Here is a 27,660-nt window from a genome sequence, read left to right on the forward strand (position 1 = left end):
ATTAAAGCCAGGAACTCTTCAGCGTGGCCATGTATACAGGTATAGTGCTACAAAGATCCTAACACCTCACCTAACAGGTTCCGAGAAGCAGAAAAATGCTGAAGTTTAAGAAAAGCAGCACTCTAGTCCAGATTTACACACATGACAGCACGATCATCTTGTTTCCATACGACAGGGCTGAAACCACCTGCGTTTTGCTGAAGAAATCCACGCAGCTTTGCTTACAGGGGTGGCTGAAGGAGCCCGTCCCCGTTTTGGGGATACAAAGAGCACGCAGAGCCTGAGAAGTTGTATTTTCAACTGTGAGAGGAAGAAAGTGACTTCGGCAAAAAGCCGCGGGCAGAAATCCCCATCCCACCCCTCTGCCCACGGCACCGGCCAGGCCCGGAGGCCGCTGCGCTCCCACAGCCCGCGCAGGAGTTAACGGGCGCTAAGATGGCGGCAGCACAACGCCGGAGCGAGACGCTTTCTGAGCACGACCCGACCCCACTCTCCGCTCCCCCCCTCTCACGGGCAGTAAGATCACTGCCGGGGTTTTGTCCCGCCCCGGGCGCCTCACTCGGCCCCGCACCTCCCCTCACCGGCCGCGGCCCTTCCCGCTCGTGGGCGGGGAACGGCGACTATTCGCCTTTCGAACTGGCTTGGCCCGAGCCGGCTCCCGTCCTGCCCCGGTTGGGTGAGGGGGGAGCGGGCTGGCGGCGGGTCTCCAAGATGGCGCCCGTCAGTGGGGCGGCGCTGGCCGGGGCGGGTTACTGGGCCGTGCTCTCCCGGTGCTGCGGGAGGGTCCTGGGGGCCCCTTTTTTCTCTGGCGCGGCTTACTCCTCCGTGCCTGCGGTGAACAGCAGGGAAGGCCAGCAGAGGGAAGGTGAGAGCGGCCCGGCCCGCGCCGCGGTGGTGGCGGGGACAGGGGTGCAGCCGTCCGGGGCCGGGGGGCTCGGGCTGCGCCTGGCTCCGGGCTGGGGGGGCCTGGGAGCGGGCGGGGAGCTCAGGCCCGTGGTCCTGCTCCCTTCCCGGCTTCAGGCGGCTCTGGAAAAGAGGTTTTGGTTTGCAACGGTTTGCTGGAGAGCTTTGGGTAAAAATAATAAAAAAAAAATTAAAAAAAATATTTTTTTTACGCCGTAGGATACAGGTTTTAGAAGCGTAAATGCTGTGAATAGTCTGAATAAAGAAGTGAGCAAGTTGGTGTTTGCTAGACGGATTTTCAGCTCAGGGTTACAGTGGACTTACAGCACGTTGCCTGTGTGATAAATGACTCAACCCCAAATAGGATTGCAATTAAAGTTTACAATTTATTAAACGAATAGAGGCAAGCGAACAGCGCTGGGTGCGCCGGGAGTCTCTGCTCCACCAAGACGCACACCGTACAGTTCTTGTTTTCGGTTTATATTTCTCCTGCTGCTACATATTCATAGGAAAGGTTGGTCTTTGTAAATGAATTAGGTTCCCCCCCCCATATGTGACGTGTAGCATGATTTGGGTGGAGAGACGAGTGCTATAGTCATATATGTTTAGCATGACCTCTATAATCTTCATTAGCATATGCAGGGGTGTGAGTTGTAATATGCATTTCACAGGTAATGAAGCAAAGGTCAGTTATCGGACACGAAGCCTTTTCAAAGAAACAAAGGACTTCTCACATTCCTGTTATCTTACTGTCTTTGCTGACCATAAGCAGGGCTATCCTGCCTCCACAGGGCCCCCTCCTTATCTGCACCCTGTGTTAGCCGGGTGAGTCTCCACTCCCCCGGGTCGCACAAGAGATAGCAAGGACAGTCTTAACAGCTCTTTGAGCACAGGAATCCCACCTCATTATCCAAATTCCACACGCCCTATAGACTTCTTTTGCTTAATACTATGCGGTTAGCAACAAAACCAGTTTTGGAATATTTGTCAGGCAACCCTTGCAAGATACAAGAACTATATACATTAACCACTCTGTGTTTCTTAGGCTTATGGGAACTATATACATTAACCACTCTGTGTTTCTTAGGCTTATGGTTAACAAGGGTATGTAGGACAGAAAGTCACATTTCATCATGCGGCCCTAGCATTGTTCCATATTGACACGAATCAGATGAACACATTTCACACCTGGTTTTAGGTATTCCAAATGAGAATTTCCTTGTTTCCTAAGGGATGTGGACTCATCTTAAGCATTTGCTGTCGTGCCTGGCCTCAGGCTGAGCTGTTCGGGGTGTTCTGAGTGCAAATGGAGGCTGTTGGTCAGGGTTGTACCAACATTTTTCCAAAGGCTGGGTGGGCATTTGTCACCTGCAGATTCAGGAGCAGGCTAAGTTGCTGAAAGGGCCTTGAAGCGATGTTTGATGTTGCTGCCCGTGGCAGGAGTAAAAGGTGTCCTGAGCTGACATTGTAGATGTTTTTAAAAGAAATAATGAGACTGGTGGGAATGAAGCATGTCTGTGTGTGAAAGCATCACAAAAATGGCAGATCAAGGGGTAGAAGAATGCTGTGTATTAGCTGTTGCAGAGCCCCATATGTATTCTTCAGTTTAAATTTTTATATAACAGAATTGGATCCCTAAAATATTTAAATAAGGAAAACAAAAGAGCTGTGAAATTCACAAATTTTTCCAAGGCTTACGTGGAGTAGATTTGTAAGACAAGTTAATGAGGCAAATACAAACCAAACATCCACTCTTAAATCCCGTTCAATGGTTTTTGCTAAATATATACTGTATCGTAATGTGGCAACAATTAAAACCCAACCAACCAAACAAACCCCAAGCTCAAACAGGACACTTGAAAATAATTGTCATCAGATTCACCTTCATTTGTCCGACTATTGTAAAGGCCACATTGTTTTGGTGTTGTTTTTTGGAGGGAAGTGTTGAGAGTGATTAAATTAGAGTTTGAGGAGGGGGGAGGAAGTGAAGACAAGAAAATTAAGATCCCTGGTTAGATTGAATATCTAATGGTATTTGGTATCTTCATGTATCCCTTTGAGTCCCTTACCAGAGCTCCAACTGAAGTCAGTTGGCTGAAAAGTTGAGACAAATGGTGGCTCAGGCCTGCTAAAAGGGAGTAAGCTCTTTGACTTTCTATTGCATCTTCCCTGGGACTGCTCAATAAGCCAGATCTACATGGTAAAATGGCAGAAAACAAACCCATCGGTTTGCTCCCCATCCCCAGCTAAAGAAGAAAAACAGTTTGATGTGCTAACTGTTTATATAGAGGTTAGATGAGCTTGAGAGTGGCACAGAAGAGGGTGTGAAGGTGTGCTGTCAGAAGGAAGGGATGGAGCCATGGGATTCTCCTTTTGGTAATAGGGAACTGTTAGGTTTAGCTGTCTTGTACTGCTGGTGGAGAGTGATTTGTGACTTAACAGCTGTGTGGGACAGAGAAAAGGAGACACAGTTATGAAGGCAAAAGTGTATTTTCACTCATCTTGTTCTTCTTTCCTCCTGTATCAAGCCAGAATAAATGATGCTAGCAAAATGCATTTAGGCGTGTAACCACTAAATTATTGTTGACGTGTTTCTAGGATAGACCCAGACGAAATGGCTTCCAAGCTTTTTTTTAAGTTTCAAAAAATAAATGGCCAATCTGTAGTTCGAGTATCCATGTAAAGACTGGGAAGTACTAGTGTATATTGTCTTCGTAAAAGAAAAAAAGCGTACAGGATTGTGCTGCCTCCCCCCAAAAAAAAATCCCCGTATAATAGTTTGTATTGAAAAATGTTTCTTTTTCTTTCAGCTTCAACAAGGAGAAGAGGCAGGACACCACAGTTCATAAGATCAGTGAGTACTGAAACTATTTGCAGTTAACTCGGAGGTGTTTGAAAAAGTTTTCTAAGCTATATATCTTAGCAGTTTGTATAGGAACCCCTTCTGCAGTCAAAACCTGTTGAAACGGTCCATTGTGACTGTTCCAGGACCAGCACCTAGCTTCTTTAATCTCCCAGCTGTTTTCAGTCTGTGTTCTCATAAAGGCAAAAACTTTAACTATAACAAGCTAACAGTTAGCTTGTATTGACACCACGTACTGCAGGTCTTAAAAGTAACTTAAAGTTGCATTTAAAATAAAAGCAGACAGTTTAATGTTGTTTTCAGTATGAGTTTACAGGATTTGTAGTGGTTGCTTTCTGGTGTAATTAAAAAATCTGATACTGTGCATAAATTAAATTGTTCTTGCACAGTAGAATTAAAACTGATATCTGAACATTTAATCACTGAGAATTTTCTTATTTATTCAACACGTAAATTTCAAAAGTAGTATGTTATGTGTTACGATTTTTAAAGGCATATAGTAAAAGTGGACCTGGCCTGTATTAAATTTTTGTTTAACTTCCAAGAGCAGATTTAACGGTAATCTAAAGCAGTCAGATCAGCTGACTGCATATATCCATTTATCTTTTGCCCTTCTAAATTAAAAATTAAGGTTTTGGGGAAAGAAACAGTGACTTCATTTTTTTTTTTTTTTTTTTAAGGACATTTGACTAAAAACCTTGGTCAGTTATTGGAGGATATAAGCTATTTCTGCAATATAGTAATACATTGTTCCTATACTGGAATTTCTGTAGCAAGTAATTTCAGAGTTACTAATATCCATTTCTTTTAATAGGAACCTTTTCAGACTTTCAGAATTCCAGAATTTTAAAACTAATTTTCTTGCCCCCCACCAAATGCTTAGGCACTTTAGGAAATAGAGTTTGCAATTAAATACTGTTTTGATTCCCCTTCCTCCCCCTGCTGATTTATCACAACGCAGGAAGATGGTAAGTTCTTTTTTCTAAAATTTCTAAAATAAAATGCAGTTGAAGATTGGGAAAGGCCTGCTACCCAAGCTTTGAGGGGCTATCTCTTAAAAATTCCTTTACAAACGAGCACTAACTTCTGAAGTAAAGGTGTCTTGAAATTTCTAGCTGTGGGAATTTATTTCTGAAATAACTTGTGTGTGTTGCTCCTGCGTTGTCTCACAAAACAGTGTATCTCCCACCAAACTTTTATAATTTTCAATTTATTAGCATGCACCTCCCAGAACTGAGAGGATGGCTGTTGATCAGGACTGGAGCAGTGTTTATCCAACAGCAGCTGCGTTTAAACCTGCATCTGTGCCTCTCCCAATTCGAATGGGTTACCCAGTGAAGAGAGGAGTACCGCCACCAAAAGAAGGCAACTTAGAACTTATAAAGGTAAGATGCATTCCATTTGTGTGTGGTAACTTTTAAAATTATTATTAACTTAAGACTGCACTGCTTTGCTTGGAATATTTGTATTGGATACTGTTTTCTATTATTAAATAGGATAATAGTCTATTTAATTTCTAAATTAAATGGTAACAAATACAAATGTAAGTAACAAATTAACCACATCAGGAGACTTTCTTAGGATTATCATGCCTGTGACCTTTGCAATGGGGCTTAACTTAAGTCTTTTGCTAAGTCAGACTTGAGAAGAGTCTTCTTATCTGAATATTTTAATAAGTATATTGTAGTACCTTAACAAATGTTAGAAGTGTAATCAGATTTCAGCAATGTCCTTTTATTTATGAACAGACAAAAAGCTATTCTTTTGGTAACCCTTAATATGTCTGTTTCAGATTCCCAATTTTTTGCATCTTACTCCTCCTGCGATCAAGAAACACTGTGCAGCTCTCAAAGGTGAGGGTTTTCTCTTTTTTTCTGTTTTTGAAAAACATCTCTTGGGAGTTTTAAGACAATGCAAAATGTAACTGTGTGTGATGAAGTAGGAGGTGAGACATGGTCCACCTCTGAAGCCGGTTATGTGTCAGGCTTTGGCTAGTATTCTATGCTTTCAATGTTGCTGCGTTGAGTCACACACGTGGTAGGCAGATACGTGTTAGGAGGTTTATATTACACTAGTAAGACTTTAGTTTTACCTTTCCATTAGGCTCTGCTTGTACTGGAGAATTTATAGTTTAGTGTCTTAAGAAGATGAGTGATGAATGTAATTAAGTTTTCAGAAGATTATCTGTGATTAAACCAGGGTTTAATCAGTAGCCATTCTGACAGGCATTTAAAAAAAAAAAGCTATTAATAAATGAAACCCTCTGTGAGAGCAAAGTCTGCTGGGGAGATACACGATCTAATGAAGACCAAGAGCATCTCTGCCATCCAGCAAGCCAATAAGGAGAACCTAAGGAGGAGGTTAGCCCAGAGAGAAGTGGAGGCATGAGGGGACAGGGAGGAGATAGAATTGTAGAATCATTTAGGTTGGAAAAGACCCTTAATATCATCGAGTCCAACCACTAACCTAACACTGCCAAGTCCACTGCTAAACCATGTCCTTAAGCACCACGTCTACATGTCTTTTAAATACCTCCAGGGATGGTGACTCAACTACTTCCCTGGGCAGCCTGTTCCAATGCTTGACAACCTTTTCGGTGAAGAAATTTTTCCTAATATCCAGCCTGAACCTCCCCTGGTGCAACTTGAGGCCATTTCCTCTTGTCCCATCACTTCTTACTTGGAAGAAGAGACCAACACCCACCTTGCTACAGCCTCCTCTCAGGAAGTTGTAGAGAGTGATAAGGTCTCCCCTCAGCTTGTATGATAAGAGATAAGAGACGTGTCCTGAGGTGCCTGTATATAAATGTATTCAGCATAGGAAACAGGAGGAATTAGAAGTCTGAGGAATCACAGAAATGCAGAAAGTTTACATGACTGAGGTGCAGGCAGGGATCATGTGGAGGAGGAGCTGACCTGTGCCCAAAAGAACAGCTCAGATGCAGAGCTTTGCTATGAGATGTGTAGCAAGCTCGTTGAGAGTTTAAGAGTGGGGATCAGAGAAGAAGCCAAAAAGGTTGTGTTGGTGCCACAGGCTGCCTGGTTAAGAAGAGGAAGTGGATGAACAGCTGAAAAAAGCCTCACAGCTGAAAAAAGCCTCACAACTGCAAGCTTTGGTTTTCATGGGGGAACGCAGCCATCTCAGCATATGCTGGAAGGGTAACAGGATGGGATGGAAGCAATCTAGGAGATTTCTGGAGTGTATTGCGGATAATTTCTTCATGCAGATGGCTAAACAAACTGTCTGTGGGAAGGTGCTGTGTTGCACATGCTGCTCACAAGTATGGAAGCACAGGTTGGAGATGTCAAGGTTTCTGGCAGCCTTGGTTGTGAAAAGAAGATTGTGGAGGTTAAGATCTTGAGATAAGTGGGGAATGCAAGTAGTATATTGAAGGCAATTTCTCGATGCAGGCGATGGATGGGTTGACTAGGAGGTATGCTCTGTTGGATTTGTTGTTCAGAAACAAGGGAGAACTGGTCAAGTATGTGAAGGCTAGGGGCATCCTTGGTAACAATGGTCATGAAGCTGTGGTGTTTAAAGGCCTGAGAGGAGTGAGCAAGACAGACAGTGGAACTAGAGCCTGGACTTCAGGAGAGTGATTTTGGTTTATCTGGGAATCTGCTTGGCAGATCTCACAGGGTACTCTCCTGGGCAGCAAAGTGGCCCACGAGAGCTGTTGGATGGTCCATTCCAGTGTGCAGAAAGTTGAGCAAGTATGGCAGAAGGACAGCATGGGTATGCAGGGAACTCCTGAGTGACCTGAGATGCAAAAAGGAAGTACACAGAAAGTGGAAGCAGGTAAAGACTACCAAAGAGGAACAAGAGATTTTTGCCTGACCATCTTCAAGGAGGAGAAGAAAGAAGATGCAGGGAACTGCAGGTCAGTCAGCCTCACCACATTCCCTGGAAAATTACGAAGCAAACCTTCCTGGAAGCCATTTCCAAGCACGTGAAAACATGCTTTATAACAACCTGGATAATGGTAGCACCTGGAGCACAACCTCAGCAGGTCTTCAGATAATAATGAATTGGGGGGGAGCAAGTGATACACTGGAGAGCAGAGCTGCCATTTGGAGGGATGTCAACGGGCAGGAAAAAATCTGCAGCAAGGACCCTCATGAAGTTGAACAAAGGCAACTACAAAGTCCTGCATCTGGGATGGAATAACCTGTGCAGCAGTACAAGCAGGGGGAATAGGGGGGGAGGGAGGGCAAAAAGCCAGAGAGAAGCTTTGCAGAAAAAGCCATGTGGAGCCTGGTGGGTATTTGAAAGTTGATTGTGAGGCTGCAGTGTGCTCTTGTGTCAAGGAAGGCTAACTGCACACTGGGTTGTATTAAAAAGAGTGTAGCCACCACATTCAGAAAACTAATTCATTCCCCTCTATTGAGTATTGCATCCAGTTCTGGGGTCCCCAGTACAAGAAAGATGTGGACCTCTTAGAGGAGAGCCACACAAATGACCAGAGGGCTGGAACGTGTCTCCTGTGAAGAAAGGCTGAGAAAGTTGCGGTTGTTCAGTCTGGAGAAGAGAAGGCTCTTAAGGGACCTTATTGTCACCTTGCAGCCTATAAAAAAGGGCTTATAAGAAAGATGGGGAGAGACTTTTTACTAGGGCCTGTAGTGACAGGACAAGGGGCAACAGTTTTAAATTGCATGAGGGTAGATATTTAGATTGGACATAAGACATATTTTATGATGAGGGTGGTGAGACACTGGAACAGCTTGTCCAGAGAAGCTGTGGATGCCCCATCATTGGAAGTGTTCAAGGTCAGGTTGGCTGGGGCTTTGGGCAACCTGATCTAGTGAAAGATGTCCCTGCCCATGGCAGGGGGTTGGACTAGGTGATCTCTGAAGGTCCCTTCCAATCCAAACCATTCTGTGAATCTATTTGGCAATTGTGACACTGCATCTGGAGTACTGTATCGTGTTTTGGGGAACCCGGTAGAAAGAAAGACATTGAAATACTGGAGCAAGTCTAGGAGAGACCCTGCCGTTATCTAAATGAGTATGGTTTCTATAAATACTACTTTTAAAAAGATATATTGCAATAAATTTGAAAAAAAACCACCAAAAACCCAACAGATATTACTTGGAGTGTTTTCTCTTTATTATACAGATTTCTGCACTGAATGGCCAAGTGCTTTGGACAGTGATGAGAAATGTGAACGGCATTTTCCTATTGAAATTGAAACAGTAGATTATGTTTCTGCAGGGACATCTATTCGTAATCCCAAAGCAAGAGTGGTGACTTTAAGAGTAAGTAGTATTTTTGGTAAACAGCCTTTGTTTCAAAAACCCAAATGCTTGGCTTTCTTTTAAAAACATGTGCAAGTATGATATGTTGTAAGGAAATGAGGGAAATGGTTTACTGAATGTCTGAATAAAAAGCAAGGGATTTCCTTCAGTATATTGCAGGGTGTTAGAACTGAGGTTGTGAGGTTACGGATATGCAGTTATAAATGAAGACTAACCTCCAACATAAATAAAATAGTGTACCTTCCAAAGAATCTACTTACAGAAAAGGCTGTAAGTGCCTTTGTACTCAGTGTCTTGCTTAGACTCTCTCATTGCTAATTTATAGACCCTAGAAGTGCACAGGTTTTAAAAGCTAGGTCATATGAATGCGGCACTATTAATAAAGTATTAAGTTGGCAGGTCTCCAGGCATCACTGTGTATGCATTAGGGGCGGCAGCCTTCGGATCGTAGGGTCATAGGGTACTTGAGGTTGAAAAGAAGCTCAGGAGTTTTCCAGTCTGACCTTCTGCTCAAAGTAAGGTAGGTATGAGATCAGACCAGGTTACTTAGGACTTTATCCAGTTGGGTCTTGAAAACCTTCAGGGCTGGAGATGGCACAACCTTTCTGGACAGCCTGTTCCAGTGCTTGCCTGTCCTCTTGTTAGTAAAGTTAGGATTGTGCTGTGGCTTTTAAACATGCCTTTTGAGACGAGACTTGAGCCTATCTTAAGAGCAGCAGCAGCATTGGGGTCAGTGATAGTTGTCTTCTTACTCTGTCAGTATAGCATATATAGCACATGCTTGTAACACCTCTACAACATCTACTCATGGCAACTTTGAATGGTAGTAGTTCATTTTGTCTGTAGGAGTCTCCACTTCCCCTTTGTGTTGTAAAACCTTTTGGGCTGAAATTTAATTTGGTCTGTCATTGATTTAAATATGCATTTCACATCACTGTTAACATAACTGCACCATCCCTTGTAGTTGTTGCAAGCTAGAGTTTAGCCTTTAGTCTGCTAATTCGGATCCATGGTCAAGAGCAAGTTTTCACAAATTCGTATGCATTAGAAAGAAAAGGAAATGGAGTGCATCTGTGAGAATAGAAGCCCCTGACTTCATGCTGGGTTGTGAAGGTATGCAGGAGGAGGCACACATTGGAACCCCCTTGCTCCTGTATTCAGTTGTCTTGGGTGGAGTAATACTGACCTTTGCAGGCCGGTGCTGGATATGGTGTCCCAGGTAGGGGGAAGAGCTCAGCTGCTCAAACAGCCTTGAACCTCCTCCCTGTAAAAACAGCAGGTGGTGAGTGTATGCAAATTTCTTACTTTCTAAATCATGTAAAACATTGCTAGATCTACATGTCTTCTGTTAAATGTGGCTGTTGAGACACAAGCTGTGGGACTGGAGGTCAGCTGTGCTGCAGCGGAGAGGATAATTCAAAAGGATACACAAATAAGCATGTCTGTATTGTCCTACCTAAATCTTTCCGTTAGTGTTAACTGGCCTTGGTACTTGTAAGGATGTGTATTACGCATGTATGTTAAAAAAAGGAGGGGTTGGAGGGGGAAACAAAAATGGAATAATTATCCATATGCTTTTTCAATTACTGGTGTTCTGATCCCAGACTTCATTAATAAATTATTTCTCTGATTAATCCTCTGACAATAAAATCTGCATAGGGAGGGGGAAGAGAAGGGTTTAAAGGTGAAAGCGGATGGCACTGGCTCAGATAGTGGTTGAGTTTACATCAATGAGAGAGCATTTACTGTGTTTCAGACTATGATAAACTCTCTGGTGGATTGTCATGATAAGATTTCCTTTTTTTTTAATACTGTTTAAATGTTAAACTTTTTTAACCTTAATTAAAAAATCATGCCTTTTTTCTACCAGATATCATACTGGAGATGCTAATTTTTCCTCTCTTGTAGCCTAATGCCAATATTTCTTGTCATTAAATTTGTCCTAGTTGATTCCCAAGTGGAATTGTCCACATTGTGCCAGACAACATAGTACTATGGGATGTAAAACAAGGCTTTTTTTGAATCAACTGCAGTTCTTTGCAGAGCTCTAACTTTTCTAAAATTCAACATAAAATAGTCTGCAGCATTCCAGTGAACAGTTATAAGCTATCCAATTGATATGCAGTTTTGAAGTAGCCATTTAAATATTTGTCACTTCAATGTGACTTTGGATTAGTAAGAACAACATATTTTTTTGTGGGCCTGTAGCATAGGCAACAGACCAGATAGCTTTTTAGTTACGAAAAGCAAGTCATGTGAAGTAAAATCACATCTCTCTTAACAGTAAATTTAAGATGATCACACTGCGTGAAGGCAGCATGTTACAACTATGATAACGCCATCCTTTTAAGACGGTGCAAAAAGTGCTACTCAATGAAATTGTTTTGTATTTTTGGTTAAAACAAGCTAATGCTGGACATCTGGGCTGGTGGCTTTCACAATATGCTGGAGTGTCCCATTAAGTTTAGATAGTCATGGTCATGAAGTGCTTACATGCAGTAGCAGTTGTATGTTTGCCACAGAGTTGTGTTAGAAACCAATCAGAGTTTGGAGCATTCTTTCTTGTGTGAATGTTAGAAAGACAATGTTAAGAAAACATGTTTTACAAACAGGTGTTTCTGATCAATTTGGGTGAGCATTGCCAGGCAGCAGTGAGGGTAGGCTGTTCTGTAAGGAAAGGCGATCCAGGGGCAGTGACCTCCCCAAAAAGGGTGCAGCTGCTACCTGAGCAAGGTGAGCAGGACAGGTCTGGTAATAGTAACTTCGTCCATCCAACAGACCAGTAATCATCTGAAAAAGTTCCTGATGATAAGGCAAGTTTGAGGTCATAGGGGGAAGACAAGTCAGTGGATCAGGATTACATCTGGTGACAGTAACTAGGAGCAGTCAACAGTCTGGTGATTGTCAAGCCAATCCGTAGAGAGGGAGTAGGTGAGGTCAAGCCAGGAAGTCAAGGATGTGCATCACCGTTGGGTCAGCGTGGGCCATGGCTAGGCACAGACACGGCTGTCTTGTGGCTCAGGCAGAGACCGAGGCTCAGTGCCTCGGCTTAGATGAAGCTTCTCGGTAAAGCTGGGGTAGGCTTTACCTTCTCATAGCTCCTTTTTTTTTGTCGCCACTGATGGAAGCCTACGTGGCTGCACTGTATGGAAAGTAGCCTTGAGCCTTAGAAGGGGTTGCTATGTGCGTAGGGACCTTTGAAGTATCATGACTTCAAAAGTTAATGGTCATTTTAGGCTGCGCTAAGAATAGAGCTTGCTTTTTTTTTTTTTTTGTGCAGCTTGACCACTGCCTTAAAAACTGGATGCACCTAATAAGTCTGTTAGAATTAGACTTGACAAAATGTGAGCTAGGGAACAAAGCTAAGTGAGCTCCTGCTCACCAGTATTACAGGCATGCATTGTAAATGAGCATATAATTCCTTGAAAAGGAGGCATTTTTTGTATAATCTAGGGAGTAGTAGTGAATGTTAGGGTTTTCTCAAGATTAAAAGTTTCAGTATTGAAACCCTGTTGTCTCCCCCCTTGTCATATTTAGCTTTAGTACTTCAGTTTTCTATTCTTAGTAGTAGGGTTTTTTCTTTTCAGGTAGTACTTTTTTCCCTGATATTTATTGGAGCTTCTAATTTCTTTTAGTCCTTCAACTTTTTGTTAGTTTTTCTGATGCAGGTTTCTTGATTTTTTTGAACAGTTCTTTAGTACAGCAATGGCACAGTAGAAAGAATATAGAGGAAAAACAAGCAGTGGACAAATTAGTAAGAGACTACTATTATGTCTTCATGTTTTTAATATTCCTCAGCAACTCTCACTTGATAGAAACTTATGTTTCCAACACCATATATCTTCAGATTGTTAAGGTTCGCAGCCTTCTTATTTGCTATTGTGTAAACAAATAGCTAAAACGACCTTCCTTTATTTTTCATACTTGTTATTCCATATAGAAACTACCTTCAGACTAACTTCTTACAGTTCTTTTAAAAATAAATACTAGTTACTTTTTGTATATCTTGTGTTTGTGGGTTTTCTGGTATTGGAACAGAAGACAAGCCATTGACACTATTGTTTGATCAGTTATGTGAAATCAGACAGTTCTGGTTCATTATATTGTTATCTGTGCATCTTTGCATACTTCTGTTAATCTTCCAGTAATGACTTTGAGAATTCTGATTTGATATCTCTTGCACTGATGTCTTTCCTCCTCTTTTGGATGCTTGTCGTGAATATCTTTGATATTTGTTAGTATTAGCCTTACTGATCTGTATTTGAAAAAAAAAAATCTAAAAAAAGATTTATTTTTCTATTTGAAGTACACATTATTATGAAATGCAGCTACAAACTAAACTGACAGCTCTTTTCCTCTGGAAAAAAGTTTGAGTAGAAGTGTTCTCCCCCAGCTCCTCTGGTATTTGGATGAAAAGAAATTTATTGTTTGCATATTCAGATTATACTTGCCTTGTGTTAAGACTTCTGACGTGATATAATCAGAAGAAATTCTGCAAACGCATATTTAATAGCTATCATTCTAATTCTTGATAAAAGATGTGCCTAACTATCTCAAAATATTTTCAGGGTGCAGAGATTGGATTTATCCAAGTAATTAAAGGTGTTTTCTCTTGTACTTGAAGGTTAAACTTTCTAACCTGAATTTGGATGACCATGCAAAGAAGAAGCTCATTAAACTTGTAGGAGAGCGGTACTGTAAGGATACAGATATGCTCACAATTACAACGGACAGGTACGGTTACAAGAAGGAAAAAAATGCCTGTAGCAGTGGTCACAATATAGCAAGGAATGGGTGTCTTCCAGTAATATAAATTATTGCCTTAGTAAATTGTTATATTTTTAAGGCTAAAATATGATTTTAGGTAAACATACTAGTACTGCTGTTATTAACTGTTAAAATTGTAATGGACCAATCACATAATGTCAAACCTAATATTTGTTAAATATTGGTAGTTTTTGAAGCTCTGTATTTAGAAGTCTCAATTGTTATTTTAAAGTATTTGTCCTGTTTCCCAAATGGGTTCTGTTAGTTTTAACAATGATCTGAAGAGTTTCAGGCAAGAAAAATGACATCGCTGACCAGACATTTCTCAATGTTTTGATGTTCTAGATATAAACAAATCACTGCAGTTATTTACAGTTGTGTCCAGAAGGCTGCATTGGAGAAACATGTTTTCTGTATTGAATTCTAAAGCGTTTAAGAGAATGCATATGTATTCCTAAATTCACAATACATTTTAATTCACAGCTGCTTTCAGTGGTAGGAAAAACACTATTGGCAATCTTTTCTGTTTGCATGCTTTTATTAGAATTCTTTTTCCCCTCCTTAAATTTCCTGTCCTTTGCTATGAAATACTGTTTTATTTCTACATAAAATAAATACAAAACGGGTAAAATTATGCATAACTTTTTCACCTAGACCTGGAAATCTAGTTTACTGGGACCACTTGTGCTACCAACAGTTTCATTTTGCTAGCAAGACTTATTTTGTGGCTAAAACATTAGGATAGCTGAAAGGAGCTTGCCCTCTAGAGCATCTGTGAATGGTCTCATGCTGTGTTCCAGAAGAAACTCTTAATGTGCCTGTTGATATTTCACTTTATGTTTAGTAAATTCTAAGGCCTAAGCTCCGAGTGGTATCCACTTCATTGAAACAGGATTTTCCTGGCTGGTATTTAGATTACTTTTAAACTGAGGCTCTTTCACTATCAAAGAAATACAAGTCAAAAGCTTGAGTCCTTTTTAAAGTTTATTTGCTAGAAGAGTTATAGTCCATAGTCATGCAGATGAGTGTTTTTTAGAGTGTCTCAGATGTAGTCTCGCATGATTGAATTTATTCTGCATCAAAAAGGGGGGTGAAGGAGCCCGCAGGAAGAAGTTGCTGTCAGAAAGAGACAGGAGGTTATGGGTGATCAGCATGAGGAAGAGATTAATGTCATTAAATTCTCAGCAGAAGGTTTTGATGACTAGTTTTAAGAAATACACTGGTTTTGCAGGACTGTGTCTTATCCCAAAAAATTTAAATGGTGATCCTGTTTTGACTTACTGCTACATTAAATTAAACTTTTCTTGTTAAATTATTGGCTAGATCTTCTGTTCTGAACTGTATTTCATGGCAGTTTTCACCAGTCATCCTCTTCCCTTCAGGTCTGGGGGGAAAAAAAATAAATAAGGTTTTAAGGGAGTTCAGCCTAAAGTATGTTGGATTCCACTTTGGCACAGAGGGCAAAGAAGTTTTTAACGTTTCCTGAAGATCTGTAAATTCTTGCATTATGTACGTTTTCCTACTGACTTGCAGATGCTCATTCTTCGGTGTTCTTAATACTCCTGCTTTCATGATGTTATTCTTGATTATGTGTAATTCAGAAATGCGTGTGAATCAAACACATTTCCCTAAGATTCCCTACATTACAAATTAGAAATTTTGATGGTAAGATTAGTATTTTATTCAAAAGGATATTACAGTGGCTTGATTTCAAAAAGACTATCTTTATTTATGAATTTTCAGGTGTCCGCTAAGAAGACAGAACTATGATTATGGCATACACCTCCTCACAGTTTTGTACCATGAATCTTGGGTAAGCAATTGTGAATAACTCGCTCTCTCTCGTAACTTATAAAAAGTTCCATGACTGTGCACAGTTTAAAGTAAATTATCTTAGATTCTTTTCCTTTTCCACCTCACTTTTCTTCAAATTCAACCAAGAGAAGTTGATTATGTTTGAATCTTATTCCCCAGTTGACTTTGCATGCATTTCTTTAATTTTGCAAGTGCTCTTCTGTTGTTAGTATACACAGGTTGCCTCTTTTCAGAAGTTCTCTATTTTTTGACCTTAAGAGATTCTTTCCCAATACTTTGTTTCTCACAACAATGAGCCTAAAACTGACACTGAGCTTAGCAGAAAACACCTGAATTCTCAGGATTCCTAAATGTACCTTTAGTTTGGCAGCATGCTGGGCTGCCTGTACACAGTATTCAAATATGAATTGAGTGCGTGCAGAGAAGTGGTGTGCTCTGGGGTTATCACCTGTTACCTATGCATTTTTAACAGTGACCATGTTTAAAGATGAAAACAAGTCTATTCCAAAAAAGCAGAGGGGTGTTGTTACTGGTTTTAAAGCTATGAAGGCTAACGTACAGCACAGTATCTGCGTTTTGCCCAATTCCAAGCTCTTATCTGTTACATAAAATCTGTCTTTTCCTGGGCCGGGGTAAACCATGGCTGTAATTTGGAAGTATTCTGCTTCTTAAGTGCTCTCTCACAAGTCTTGCCTCAAGCTGGAAGGAGTGAGGACTTGGGCTGCTTTGCTGAGCTCCCTTTTGCTTGGAAAAGGGACATACTCCCTACCTTCTGTTAGTTTTAGGATTTCATTGCATCAGAGTTAGTGTCCCGAAAAATATGTAAAATTATTGTAATTCTTTAGATAAATATTTCTACCAAAGCAAGTATAATGTAAATTTTCTTATAATCATTCAGGATATGGCATATTTGGAATTTTTCCCCGTAGCTCATTTTGTTAAATGGTTATAAATGTGAAATATCCAATGTAAATGTATTAAAGATAATATTCCAATTTATTACAATTCTTAAGTAGTCCTCTCAATATAATAAGATATCTTTAGACCGCAGATCTTTCTTTTACAGTGAATTCTTCAGACTTGTCTCTTCTGTTTTTGTGGTTGATTGTGTTGGTTTTAAGTATTGCCTTCAACAGTTTTACAACCATTTTTTTACAGAAAACAAGTTAGCAGTCTGAAATGAAATTATTGTTGAAAATCCATAGTCATGTTTTAGATAACTCGTTTAAAGGTAATATGTTATCAGTCGCACTGTTTGAGACAGACAGTGAAAGCCTTCATCATCAGTATATTTATGTAGATGTACTTTTAAAAGAGTTGTAGCTGATTAACTACCAAAATTCACACTTAGTGTTTTCAATTGTTCTACAGTATTTAAATTAAATCTTCATATTTAGCATTTTTATGAATTTCAGTGTTCTTGATTTTGATCGTTGCAGTGATGCCATAAAAAAAACGTAATAAGGAGGATGAGCTCTATTGCCCTTTCACTGGAAGTTGCCTTGAAGAATATGTTTTGTAATTGTAGAGTACATCAAATTAAATTCAGCTTAGACTAACATCTTAAAAGATACATTTACTTTAGATTTCAAGTGTTTTGTACACGTGGATATTTTTCTCCCTAACAGCATTACATTGCATTACAAATCTTAAATTAATGACAGATCAGTTTCCGGTATTAAGCAATGACAAGAGAGGTAGACACTGCTCACTTTATTAATTCCAGACAAACACCACATCTGTCTTTTGCTCTAGCATTACTTAGTGATGGAAGACAGGGCCATACGATATTACTACGTGTGTGTTCAGTGTGTATTGAATATGCACAAGTCTCTTGCCCTTTTATTACCTTTCAACTTCCATCTTAATATTTGATGAGTTCATCAATCAGTTGTAATTGTCTTTGATTTCCATGAAAAATTAATGGTCTTCTGAGACATGTTTTTTTTATTTTGTGTGACATGTTTTGTTTTGTGGGTGGTTTGGGTTTTTATTCTGTGATCAGTGGTAATGCCTTTTAATGACTTTCTGAAAGGTAGTTTGGATAAGTTTTGTAAACCATAAGCAAATAATGTACAATGTACAATCTGTACGAACTTTAAGTATTGGAAGCTGATGGACGGGGACTGGCCTTCCATGTAGACAGTAACATTGATCCTGTTTACAGAACTAATTGCAAGGTTTTATGACTCTCCTAGCGCAGTAGTGCCACACTGTTCTCATGTGTGTATGTGATGGAATTCAATAAAAAGATGAGGGCAGTGTTCCATTCTTGCTGAGTGAAGGGAAAGCTGGCGGCATGTAGATTTTGCCCTCAATCCTCAAAACTTTGCCTACTATCTCTCTAAGCATGGCATAACTCTATAATTTATGTTAATAACTGGATTACTGAATTTTATGAACCAGCAAGCATGTGAATATATAAAAGGAAAAATTGCATGCAGATATAAATCAGGAAATGTAATTTCAAGCATAATTATGTTTTAATTGCCCGTGATGCATAATTCTTTTATTACAGTTGTGAACTAGAGTATCCAAATAGTTTTGGAATCTGAAACCCTTTTACAAGAATGACTGTTTTTTGTGGTTTTGTTGGGTATGTAGTGAACTACGTGCTATGAAGCTCCACTGTGTAGAGGTGCATTTCCAGCAGAAAGTTATTCTTAAAGTAATGAGTATGAAAAGTTTAATTCTGGCTCATCTGCCTCTTTGTATGCATGCTTAAAGACAAAATTTATCACAGTTTCAACAGTAGCATCTGTACGACAAATTTTCTTATATGCTTTTCCAAGCTCGGCTTCAATAACAGCCCAGGGCTTCCACAGCTCAGTAATTCAATTACTATTACAATTAGAGGGCTCAAGTGGAATTAGTTTGCAAGAATCCTTGTTGTAATGGATTGAAAATGGTTGAAATATGCAACAAGTGTGCAGACAAAAGAGAAAGGAAAGAGGAAAATTACCAACAATTGGTACAGGTATTGCTCTGCCTCAAGGCTCTGAGTATATTGTTAAGAATGGATTTTTTTTCTTGGATTGCGATGTGGGGATGAGAACTTGTTTGCATTTAAATAAATGAATAAAAGGTTATCCAAATAAAATTTGGCAAACTGGTTTCTGAGAGGTACCATAGCCAAAGTGAGGGAAGGTTAATGCACTGAAACTAGTATTTTTGTCTCCTCCAACCTGCTAGCAATCAATGGATGAGGCAAGAATACAGACTAGCCAAATTGTGAAAGGCTTTGAAGATATATTGGAGGATTGAACCTGGTGTAGAGAAGCTTTCAGAGAAGTTCAGGTGTTCTTTATAATCACATGTGTAAGAGAGCTCCCTTTTTTGAATGCATGGGGAAATAGGAGAAAGGGAAGGAATTGAAAGGAAGGAGCAATTTTACTTGGGTGTTTTTTTTGTCTTTTGTGTGCAAGGAGTAAATGAATGTCTGTTTTGTTTTGGTTTTGTGAGTGTTAGAGGAAGAAGCTCTACTGTGGGAGGGAGGGACAGGGGGAAAGAATTGTCAGACTGTTGATAGATGGTCAGAATAAAGAGTTAAGATGAAGAAGCTGACAGAGGTGGGAGAAGTGGGGAAAAAAAGGTACATTCATGACTTGGGAATGGAGAGAGTAGCTGAAGCTATTTGATTGCTTGTAGGAGAAGTGGGATACTACTGGGTAGCCTTTTGGGCTACATAACCCCTATGGATTGGTAGTTAAAAGTAGTATTGCATCTGAAACTGTCCTCTTTTTCCTGTCTTCTCATGTTCACACAGAAATGCCATCAGTGGACTTGACCATGTAAAAGCTGAGGGCGCTCAGGACATCTCAGGATTGTGTTAGAATTTACCAAAACACAGCGCAGTGTTACCAGTTGGTATTTGATCTGTATTTAAACAAATAAATCCCCTTTATTTTTAAGAAGCAAGTGTGATTATTTTCTTTTCTCTTCTAAAATGCATTCCCCTAGTGGATAATGCTACCCTTGTTTTTGGCAAAGGGAATCTGTAGTGCTTGTTATTTTCTGGCAGAAAAAAAAATCTTGCTTGTTTGTTTTAATAGAGGAAGTGAAGGAAGAGAGAGGAAAAATGTGAATTCATCCTCTCATTCTTGATCCATCCTCTGTTATCCCAAGTTCAAATGAGATGCACAGTAAAGCGCAACAACTATGGGAAGCTGTTCAGAATATTGGCAGCATATTGGTGGATTGATAGTAGTTGCTTGGTAAGACAGTGTGCTGTTTCTTGAGGTGGATCTGAACAGTGGGCGCAGTATTAATTAGGATCTACATATTGTGTTCTTGGTTCAACCTATTTGAATTACAGCTTGGCTAATGAGGCTGCCTAAATTTAATGGAGAGCTCAATTTAGTTGTAGTCTGTTACTCAGGGATCCATAAGAAGCAAGAAGTGTACCTTAAGATCCCAGACTTACGCATTTGGCAGCTCAGTTTTGATAAATGCAGGTAGATGTCAGGCATGTGAGTTCGGTTATCTTTAAAACATTCAGATTTTAAAACTTCAGAATGTTCATTATTTAATTATTTTGAAATACGTGGAGATCTTTTGCTTCATTTTTAATAGTTTTTGGGTTATTAATCAAATAATTGTTTTATTAGCTTTTAGAATGCATTCAGTAGATATCTGACTTGCACCACCTTGGCAAGAACTGAACATACCTTCTTCGGACTTTTTCTGTGATTATTTTCAAATTATCCCCCAGGATTGCACCTGGATTAAATTAATCAATGAAAGGGTGAGATAGATTGAGCTGCTGTTTAAGAAACTACCTAATCAATTGTATTTCGGCTACCTTTACATGATAGTACTTCTTGAATGCTGTTAACAGCAGTTCTAAAAACTGTATGTATTTTTATGGTATTAAGTCGTTTTTAAAGAGTAAGTGTTTGCTGCCCTCAAGTGGTTAAAAAGATCATAAACTGATTTCTTCACACTGGCTTGGATTAATAGTTCATCACTAAAAAGTAAAGTTCTCTAATGAGTTGAAAGCAGGAAGGAGAAACAAATGGAGCGGGAAGTTAATTTTCCAGTAAGGAAAAACTTTCATAGTCATTATAAAGGGGAGGAATCTGAAAAAGCTAGAATAAGGAGGAAATAACTCACAGTTACATTAAACCACTCAAGACTACAAAAAGGTGCAGCAGTTTTGCTTGGTCCAATTCCACGTGATTTTCAAAGTATGCAAATGCAAGATGATGGAGCGTGGAGGATACCATTCTGTGTTACACAGCTGAGATCTTGAAAGATGATTAGTGAAAAGTTGCCCTTGCATTTTCTATTCTACGGAGTATTTCTTACAGTAAAAGGTCTAATCTGACATACTAAGAATAAAGATAGAGTAGTGCTGTACACACTTTTGAACTCTCTCTTGCTTTTTCTAGTAATGTAGTTATGGGAGTCTGATAAAAAAAGATTCAAGACTTAAAAAGAGCAGTAAGGAAGGAGGAATACAGAAGTAGAGATAAGTGGAAAGTGGCTACTGAATATGTACAGTAATAGCCCAAGGGTCTTCTGGGTGTATCTGTTTGCAGTGTGCTTGGATTGTAGAAGTCAATAATACTTGAAATGAAAGTACAGGGAAGGTGAAGCAGAAGGTGAGGGAAGGAAAAAACTGCAGAATGGACAGACAGTGTGAAACTAGAGGTTTAACTAAAGTTTATCTATTAACACCAAAGCCGTGTAGTTTGAATGTGAGAAAAGCGTCCCACACTGCTTTTGCATTCCTTTTTAAGTAGAGTATTCAACTGCAAGGCACTGGTGGGGTGGGGAGTCTGTGTCTGCATGCAGCTGAATGAATATTTTTACATAACCATTGGTGATAATCCTAAAATCCATTGTATAGCTTTTCTCTAGACTTCAGTTAGCACTTAAATTGTATTGTCTTTTTTTAACCTACAGTCATTTTAAGCCATTACAAGTAAGTGTAATTTTTATCACTTCAGGTTGTGCCAGTAGAACTTAGTAACAGTGGAATTTTGCAGTTTTTGTAGTAGGAGTTTACCTTGTAATTCAGCCTCAAATATGTGAAAGGATGAGTCCGCTTTTGAAACTTAAGCAGGTCTCTGACTACTTAGGTTTCAAAAGTATACTTTAACTTCATGTTCTGAACACTCCGGATGTTATGACACATGGGTTGGAGGATTAAAATGGGAGGTGGAGGGAGGCACTTTTAAGTCTTGCTGAAACTCTGTCCCTGGGCAGAAGAAAAGTCGAGATTGAATGAACTGAAAAGGAGGGCCATAGCCTAGTGATTAGAGCATGTGCCTGGGAGAGACAGATTGAGAGCTCTGGGCACCATTTAATGTAGCTGAAGGCTGCTTAGTGTAAATCTCCTGACTTTGAGATCTTAGAATAATGAAGTGGGATATAATTGTGCCCTTCCTACAATAGTGTTCTTTCTCAATTTGTCATTATATATGGTTTAAGTAACGCAAACTGAGGCTGAAGTAAGGGTGGTCTCTAAAAGTTGTAATATATACTTTGTTTTGAAGTATGTATTACATTTCATTGTGCACTCAGCAGTGCTCAAAACCGAACAACTTGAAAGAGTCTTCATCATTAATGTGAGTCAGAAGCGATAAAGCTAAGTGGCATAGTAGGTGTTAAATTTAATGAACTTTCTCTGAAGATCTGAATTCAAATATTTAAAATCAAAGGAAAGTGGTTTGCTGACAGGAAATGTGTATTGCAGTGAAAGAAGGTTAAACTTTTTTTTGTACCTCTTGCTTGGAACCACAAAGAATAAACATTCAGGCAAAAGGTTGAATTAAAAATTGTCTCTGTACTGTTTCAGACTGTAGTAGGCTTTTTGCAATACCTTGTGTTTAAGCCTTACACTTCTAGTTGCTGGAGGAGCAAGGCTCCTTTTTAACACATAACTATAATTTTTACAGCTGTTTAATTTTCAGTCTAAATGTTGGAGAGAAATGAAGTCTTACAGGGAATAGATATTAACACAATGAAGAGAAAATCATCAAAGATTTGGACCCTTAATATCACTGATATATCTTGTTGAGGTCAGAATCTTACCTGATCGATGTTCAGAAAACATACTGAGTTAGATAAATACCTTTCAAATGACCCGTTCAGAAGCCTGGGTTTTCCAGAAAATAACATGCAGCCACTTCAGCCCAGAGAAATTAGGTGTTGTCCTCATTTTTGAAAGAGGCAATCTAGAGGATTGTGACTGCTGAGGACTCTGAAGTTAGTGACGGAACCAGAGCTTAAGCCTATGAGTGTCATCAAGTATGAGAGCATCTCTTGCATCCAGTATTATTTTTTGAGGCAAAGTTTTGTTCTTTCTTCTCTGCTTGTTCTTCTTTTCTATTTTATGTTTGTACATTACTGGAATGTTTAGTCCTCAGAGTCTTTCTCCTGATTTTCCTTGGCGCTCTAGAGGTCTTACCTGCCCTGTGCCATTGCTGTGTCCTAGAAAATAATGTTCTGCTCATTCAGAAGAATGTATTTTAACCTATTCTGCATCATTAAGCAATTAAAATTTTTTATGTCCCATCTTATCAAATGCAAATATGTTTTGCCTATTTACAAATTTATGTTGGTATTTCTTTTTAAGTCGCTAACTAAATAGTGCGGTTCAAAGGTGTAATATAGCCAAAGAGGTAAGTACGTAATTGTTTTGGCAACTCCTCTTTGGCTTGAATGTACCTAATAATTTGGAAAATGCTATCATAGCTGTCATTTGTTACCTGAAAATCCGTGATTATTGTACCACACAGAGTATCTTTTATTTCAGTGCAGTACGAAGAAATAGGTATATTTATTCCAGGCTATACAGAGTTTGAAATTTGACTTGCAACTTAAAGAACTTTCCCTCCCCTCAAAAAAAACCCCACTAAAATACTTAGTCTTTGCTAAACAGCATTAAACTTTTAACTGTTCAAACCATTGACAAGAAAATGGAACTAACGTGAGTCATGTTTTTAATTGCCTTGAAGATTTCTGTGTGCCATTTACAAATTTTCGTTAAAATGTCTTCCCCAAAAGAAACACCAGAGAACTGACAATTCTAATCCTGGCTGTGACAGCAAAATTATGAAAGTTAAACTGGCAAAAAACCCAAGAAAAATGACGGTGAAATGCTTTCCTTTTTTCTGTACTTAGGGGTACAATATATATTGAAGCTTTTTGTTAATGACTTTTATGTAAAAAGCAATTTCACTGGCCAGAGTACTATTTTAGTATTTATACTGTGTCAGCACTTCAGGTTAAGCACTGTAAAGGCTTGTAAACCTCCCAAAATGCTGGCTTAAACTGTCACACAAAAGATTTGCTTAGAAAAAAAATCCTTATTCTGTTTATAGCATTAAAAAAATAATTCTATGTATTTGCATTAGGAGGTATAAAAATCCAATCACTCTTTTGCACCTCTTGTATAGTAATAGGTTTATGTCCTTTGATTTTTATATAAAAAATTGTTTTCTGGTGATTCCCCCCTCCTTGGTTCTTACTGGAAGTTTAGGTAAGAGAAACAGTTGTAATTACCATCTGAGTGCATCTTCAGCCAGGCTGGTGAATACTTACTGAGATTCTGTCTTATGTGTGATAGAGTGAAGCAGTCATTTTTAGTGAATTCATTGAAGAAACATACGTTCTTGATTTTTAACCTTACTCACTAAGTAGGGATTCTAGAAAAATGTTACACAATGCCACACTTGTATTCCGGTTTTCACGGTTTTATTCTCATTTGTAAGACTCTTACTGCAGTGTTTACTAACATTTTAAATTTGCAGGGGACAAAAATAATCAACTAACAAAACTGAGTGATGAAGACCTCATTTCTGACGTCTTTTCATTGTCTCATTAGTTGTCTTCATAACGCTTTCAACTGAGACTACAATACTTGTAACATTTCCACTATTCAGAGTTCATGGGTGCTTGTCTACCTAGGATACTTTTTCAAATGAAAATGTAATTCCAGATTCACCTTTTCTCTTGCAGTAAATCTGGTTGGAAAGGTGTTTAAGTTTCATTCAATGCAGTCAGTTTGCAAAAATCTGGTTTCTGTTCAGTTTCCTGTTTGTGATGTATGGCTGGACGTGCGTACAGTCGGATAGCTTTTCATTTTGAGGCACGGCCACCAACATTGCAGCAATGGATACTGGCTTCTTGTAGCAGGGCTGAGGAATGGATTTTGAAATCTCCCCCTACTGTCAAATGCCTTCCTGCCTCCCTGCCCCCCAGAAGTCAGATTTTATTTTAAAATCCATTTTGACACACCATTCTGCTGGGAAGGATTCCAAGAAAGAAATACTCAACAGTTTCTTTGGCTTCCTTTAAAATCTTCCTGCTCTGTATAGCTCAAAAGAGATAGGGAAATCTTAATCTGTTTATCAGTGTGCATCTCCGAAATCCTGTAAGTTAATGTGTGCAGAGAAGGATTTTCCTGAAGAGATAAATGTAATAACTGTAATTAGTTCTTGTTGTCTCTGCTATAACTTATTAAAGGTGTTTAAAAGACTCACAGGGATCTTTTGTTTGAACTTCAAACATGAGCTTGGTCCAGGGAGTGACCAGCGGTGATACCCATATTCCCTTACTCTTGAGAAACCCTATCCCTGTGAGAGAAGCTTTTGCTTTAAAATTTTTTTTGGAGTTTAGGAAAAAAATGTCGTGGACAGCCATTATGCAGATAGACCAGGGATATGTAAAACAGGATGATGTCATTAATTTAAAACTATGTAAATCTCCACATTGAATTGCAGCATTTTTCATACATACCCACTGTTCTGCTCCTGTTTTAGCAATACAGACTACAGTATGTCCTTTTTTTTTCCCTCTAGAAATTGAATGAGGTTCTTTTTACTTCTGTGTTGTATTGTGTCCAGGTTTTAATGTCAGTCATATGAGCCTTTTAGCAGTTTTAATCACCGTTTCTGACTAAACGTTTGGACTAAGAGATTTAAAAGACAAGAGATTCTATTTACCAGGTGCAGGATGCAGCATTTGTTAAAATATTTTTAAATTCAGACGGAGCACACAGGGTTGTAGGGGGAAAGAAATAATCCTGGGCCTTAAGTAAAGGTTGTTAAATATTATGGTTTGACTGCAGCAACCTTGTTGACTAGTGGACAAAATACTGTAAAATAAACAAATGAAAACACAACCAAACAAAAAACCCCCAACCCTCCCGTGATTGCCAGGTTTATTTGGATTCTGGGTAGCATAGCTAAAAATTTACTGAAGAGGCCTTTCTGGCAAGGGATTAAAAAAAAATAATAAAAATCTCTATGAGTGAATGCTTTACTATAACGTTTCTTTGAACTTGCTTCTAGAGAAATAGAAGTTTTAGTTAGACATGATTTCTACAGCAATTGTAGGAAAAACATGACCACCAAAAATAAACCAAAAAGACTTCAAATTGTGATTCTTATAGAGTTGAAATAATACAAGGATGCTCTGTATTGTTTACCTCAGTAAAGTACTAAGTAATTATAAACATACAAATAAATATACAATCTACAATATATAAAAATGCAAATGTATGTACGAAGCATATGTATTTACCAAAGTACAATAAAAATTGAAATATACAAAAATAGCAGGTTATAACATTTGAAATATCCCTTAAACAGTCTGTGAAGCCAGAGGAAGGCCTGCTGAATCAGAGAAACATTCAAAGACAAAATTTATAAAGAACAACTTTACAAGCCAAGTGTTTACAGGCACTGGGATCATGTCCTGTGTCTGTGTTCAACTTTTGATCCTGTCTACTGTTGCAACGCTAATTAGGTAAAAATTAGCACCTTGTGGATACAGATTCTTTTGAGGAGCAATTTGTTTTGCAGAAAGAGGAGTGCTTTTCCTTATGAGTCACAATTAAAACTTTTCCCAAATGGTGAAGGATTGCTGTCTCTCATCATAGGTTACTTGGTATGAGCTGTCTCACTTCACGTCTTACAGCCAAGGTAAACATACCAAAATCATATGCTAGGGACATAATAGCTAGGTGGCTACTTCCGAAGCTTGAGCATTTAGGGTTATTTAAAATTCTTACTTTGACAACGTTTTTTGTTACTCATTATGTATAGTCCATAAGGTTTTCTTCCCATTCTGACTTGTCTAGTTTTATCTGCCAGGTACATAAAGAACTTGATAAGTGGGAGGAAAGAAACTCACTCCGCACAGAAAATGTGCAGCATATAGGCACTGTTTGAACTCTGTTTGAGGCTTGAGTTACAAGCCTTGGACTTTAGAGGAGGGGAAATACCTTTCATGACGGAAGTAAATTTTAAAGTGAATTGGTATGGGAGATAAGTTTCTTCAAATTATTGTAGCTTTGTTTCAGTCTTGAGTAGTTTTTAAGACGATGTATATTTTCTTTCAGAAAACTGAGATGTGGGAGAGTGAGAAGACTGGGGAAGACATGGAAGAGTATATCTGGGAAAATAGCTGCTCTCAGAAAAATGCCTTGGATACACTACTTCGAATAAAAGCCTCAGAGAATGTCAGTAATGTAACTAAGGAAGAGCTTCTTGCATCTGAAGTGGTTAAGGATTACAGAAACTCTGTAATTGCACTTAAAAATGAAGGTGAAACAGAAAATAACATGTCTCGTTATAAGGAATCCGTGAAGAAACTATTGAATATACAAGCATTACCATGAGAGTAGAATCTGCAGGTACATCTGATTATTACGGAAATATTAAACTACTATGTTAATATTTCTATATGATATAGATATATAATTATTCAGAACCTTAACCAACAATATGAAACTTGATGATGAGTTAATTTCAATAGTAATCAGATTTTTCTTTACCACTGGTTTTTCTTGTAAACATAATTTTCCTGTCCATGAGTATTATTCTTTGAATAAAATATGTTTTGAGTCATATTGGTGACTTGAACATTCTATTCTGTGCATTCTTAGCTTGGGAGATCCTGGTTCAGTCCTCTGCTTATTCACATTCTGACTTCTCACACAATTTCTTTTGGCATATAACTCGGAGCAACAATGTCAAAAACAATGAAGTGACTTAGGCTCCAAGTTCCATTAATTAAGAGTCTGAAAGTTAAGAGCTCTAAACT

The 27,660-nt window shown here is 38.9% G+C and overlaps 1 protein-coding gene across 1 annotated transcript; it reads left to right on the top strand.

Moving 5' to 3' along the window:
* The first annotated feature begins 711 nt into the window (after window positions 1-711).
* MRPS35 (mitochondrial ribosomal protein S35) lies at window positions 712-27,466 on the top strand. Its single transcript, XM_059816226.1, has 8 exons — window positions 712-865; window positions 3,714-3,757; window positions 4,984-5,151; window positions 5,559-5,619; window positions 8,882-9,021; window positions 13,646-13,755; window positions 15,532-15,601; window positions 26,957-27,466. The coding sequence occupies exons 1-8, from the start codon at window positions 712-714 to the stop codon at window positions 27,233-27,235; spliced, it is 1,026 nt and encodes a 341-aa protein (XP_059672209.1). The 3' UTR covers window positions 27,236-27,466.
* The last annotated feature ends 194 nt before the right edge of the window (window positions 27,467-27,660 follow it).

Source organism: Gavia stellata, chromosome 4, assembly GCF_030936135.1.
Source record: "Gavia stellata isolate bGavSte3 chromosome 4, bGavSte3.hap2, whole genome shotgun sequence".
Classification (NCBI taxonomy): Eukaryota; Metazoa; Chordata; class Aves; order Gaviiformes; family Gaviidae; genus Gavia; species Gavia stellata.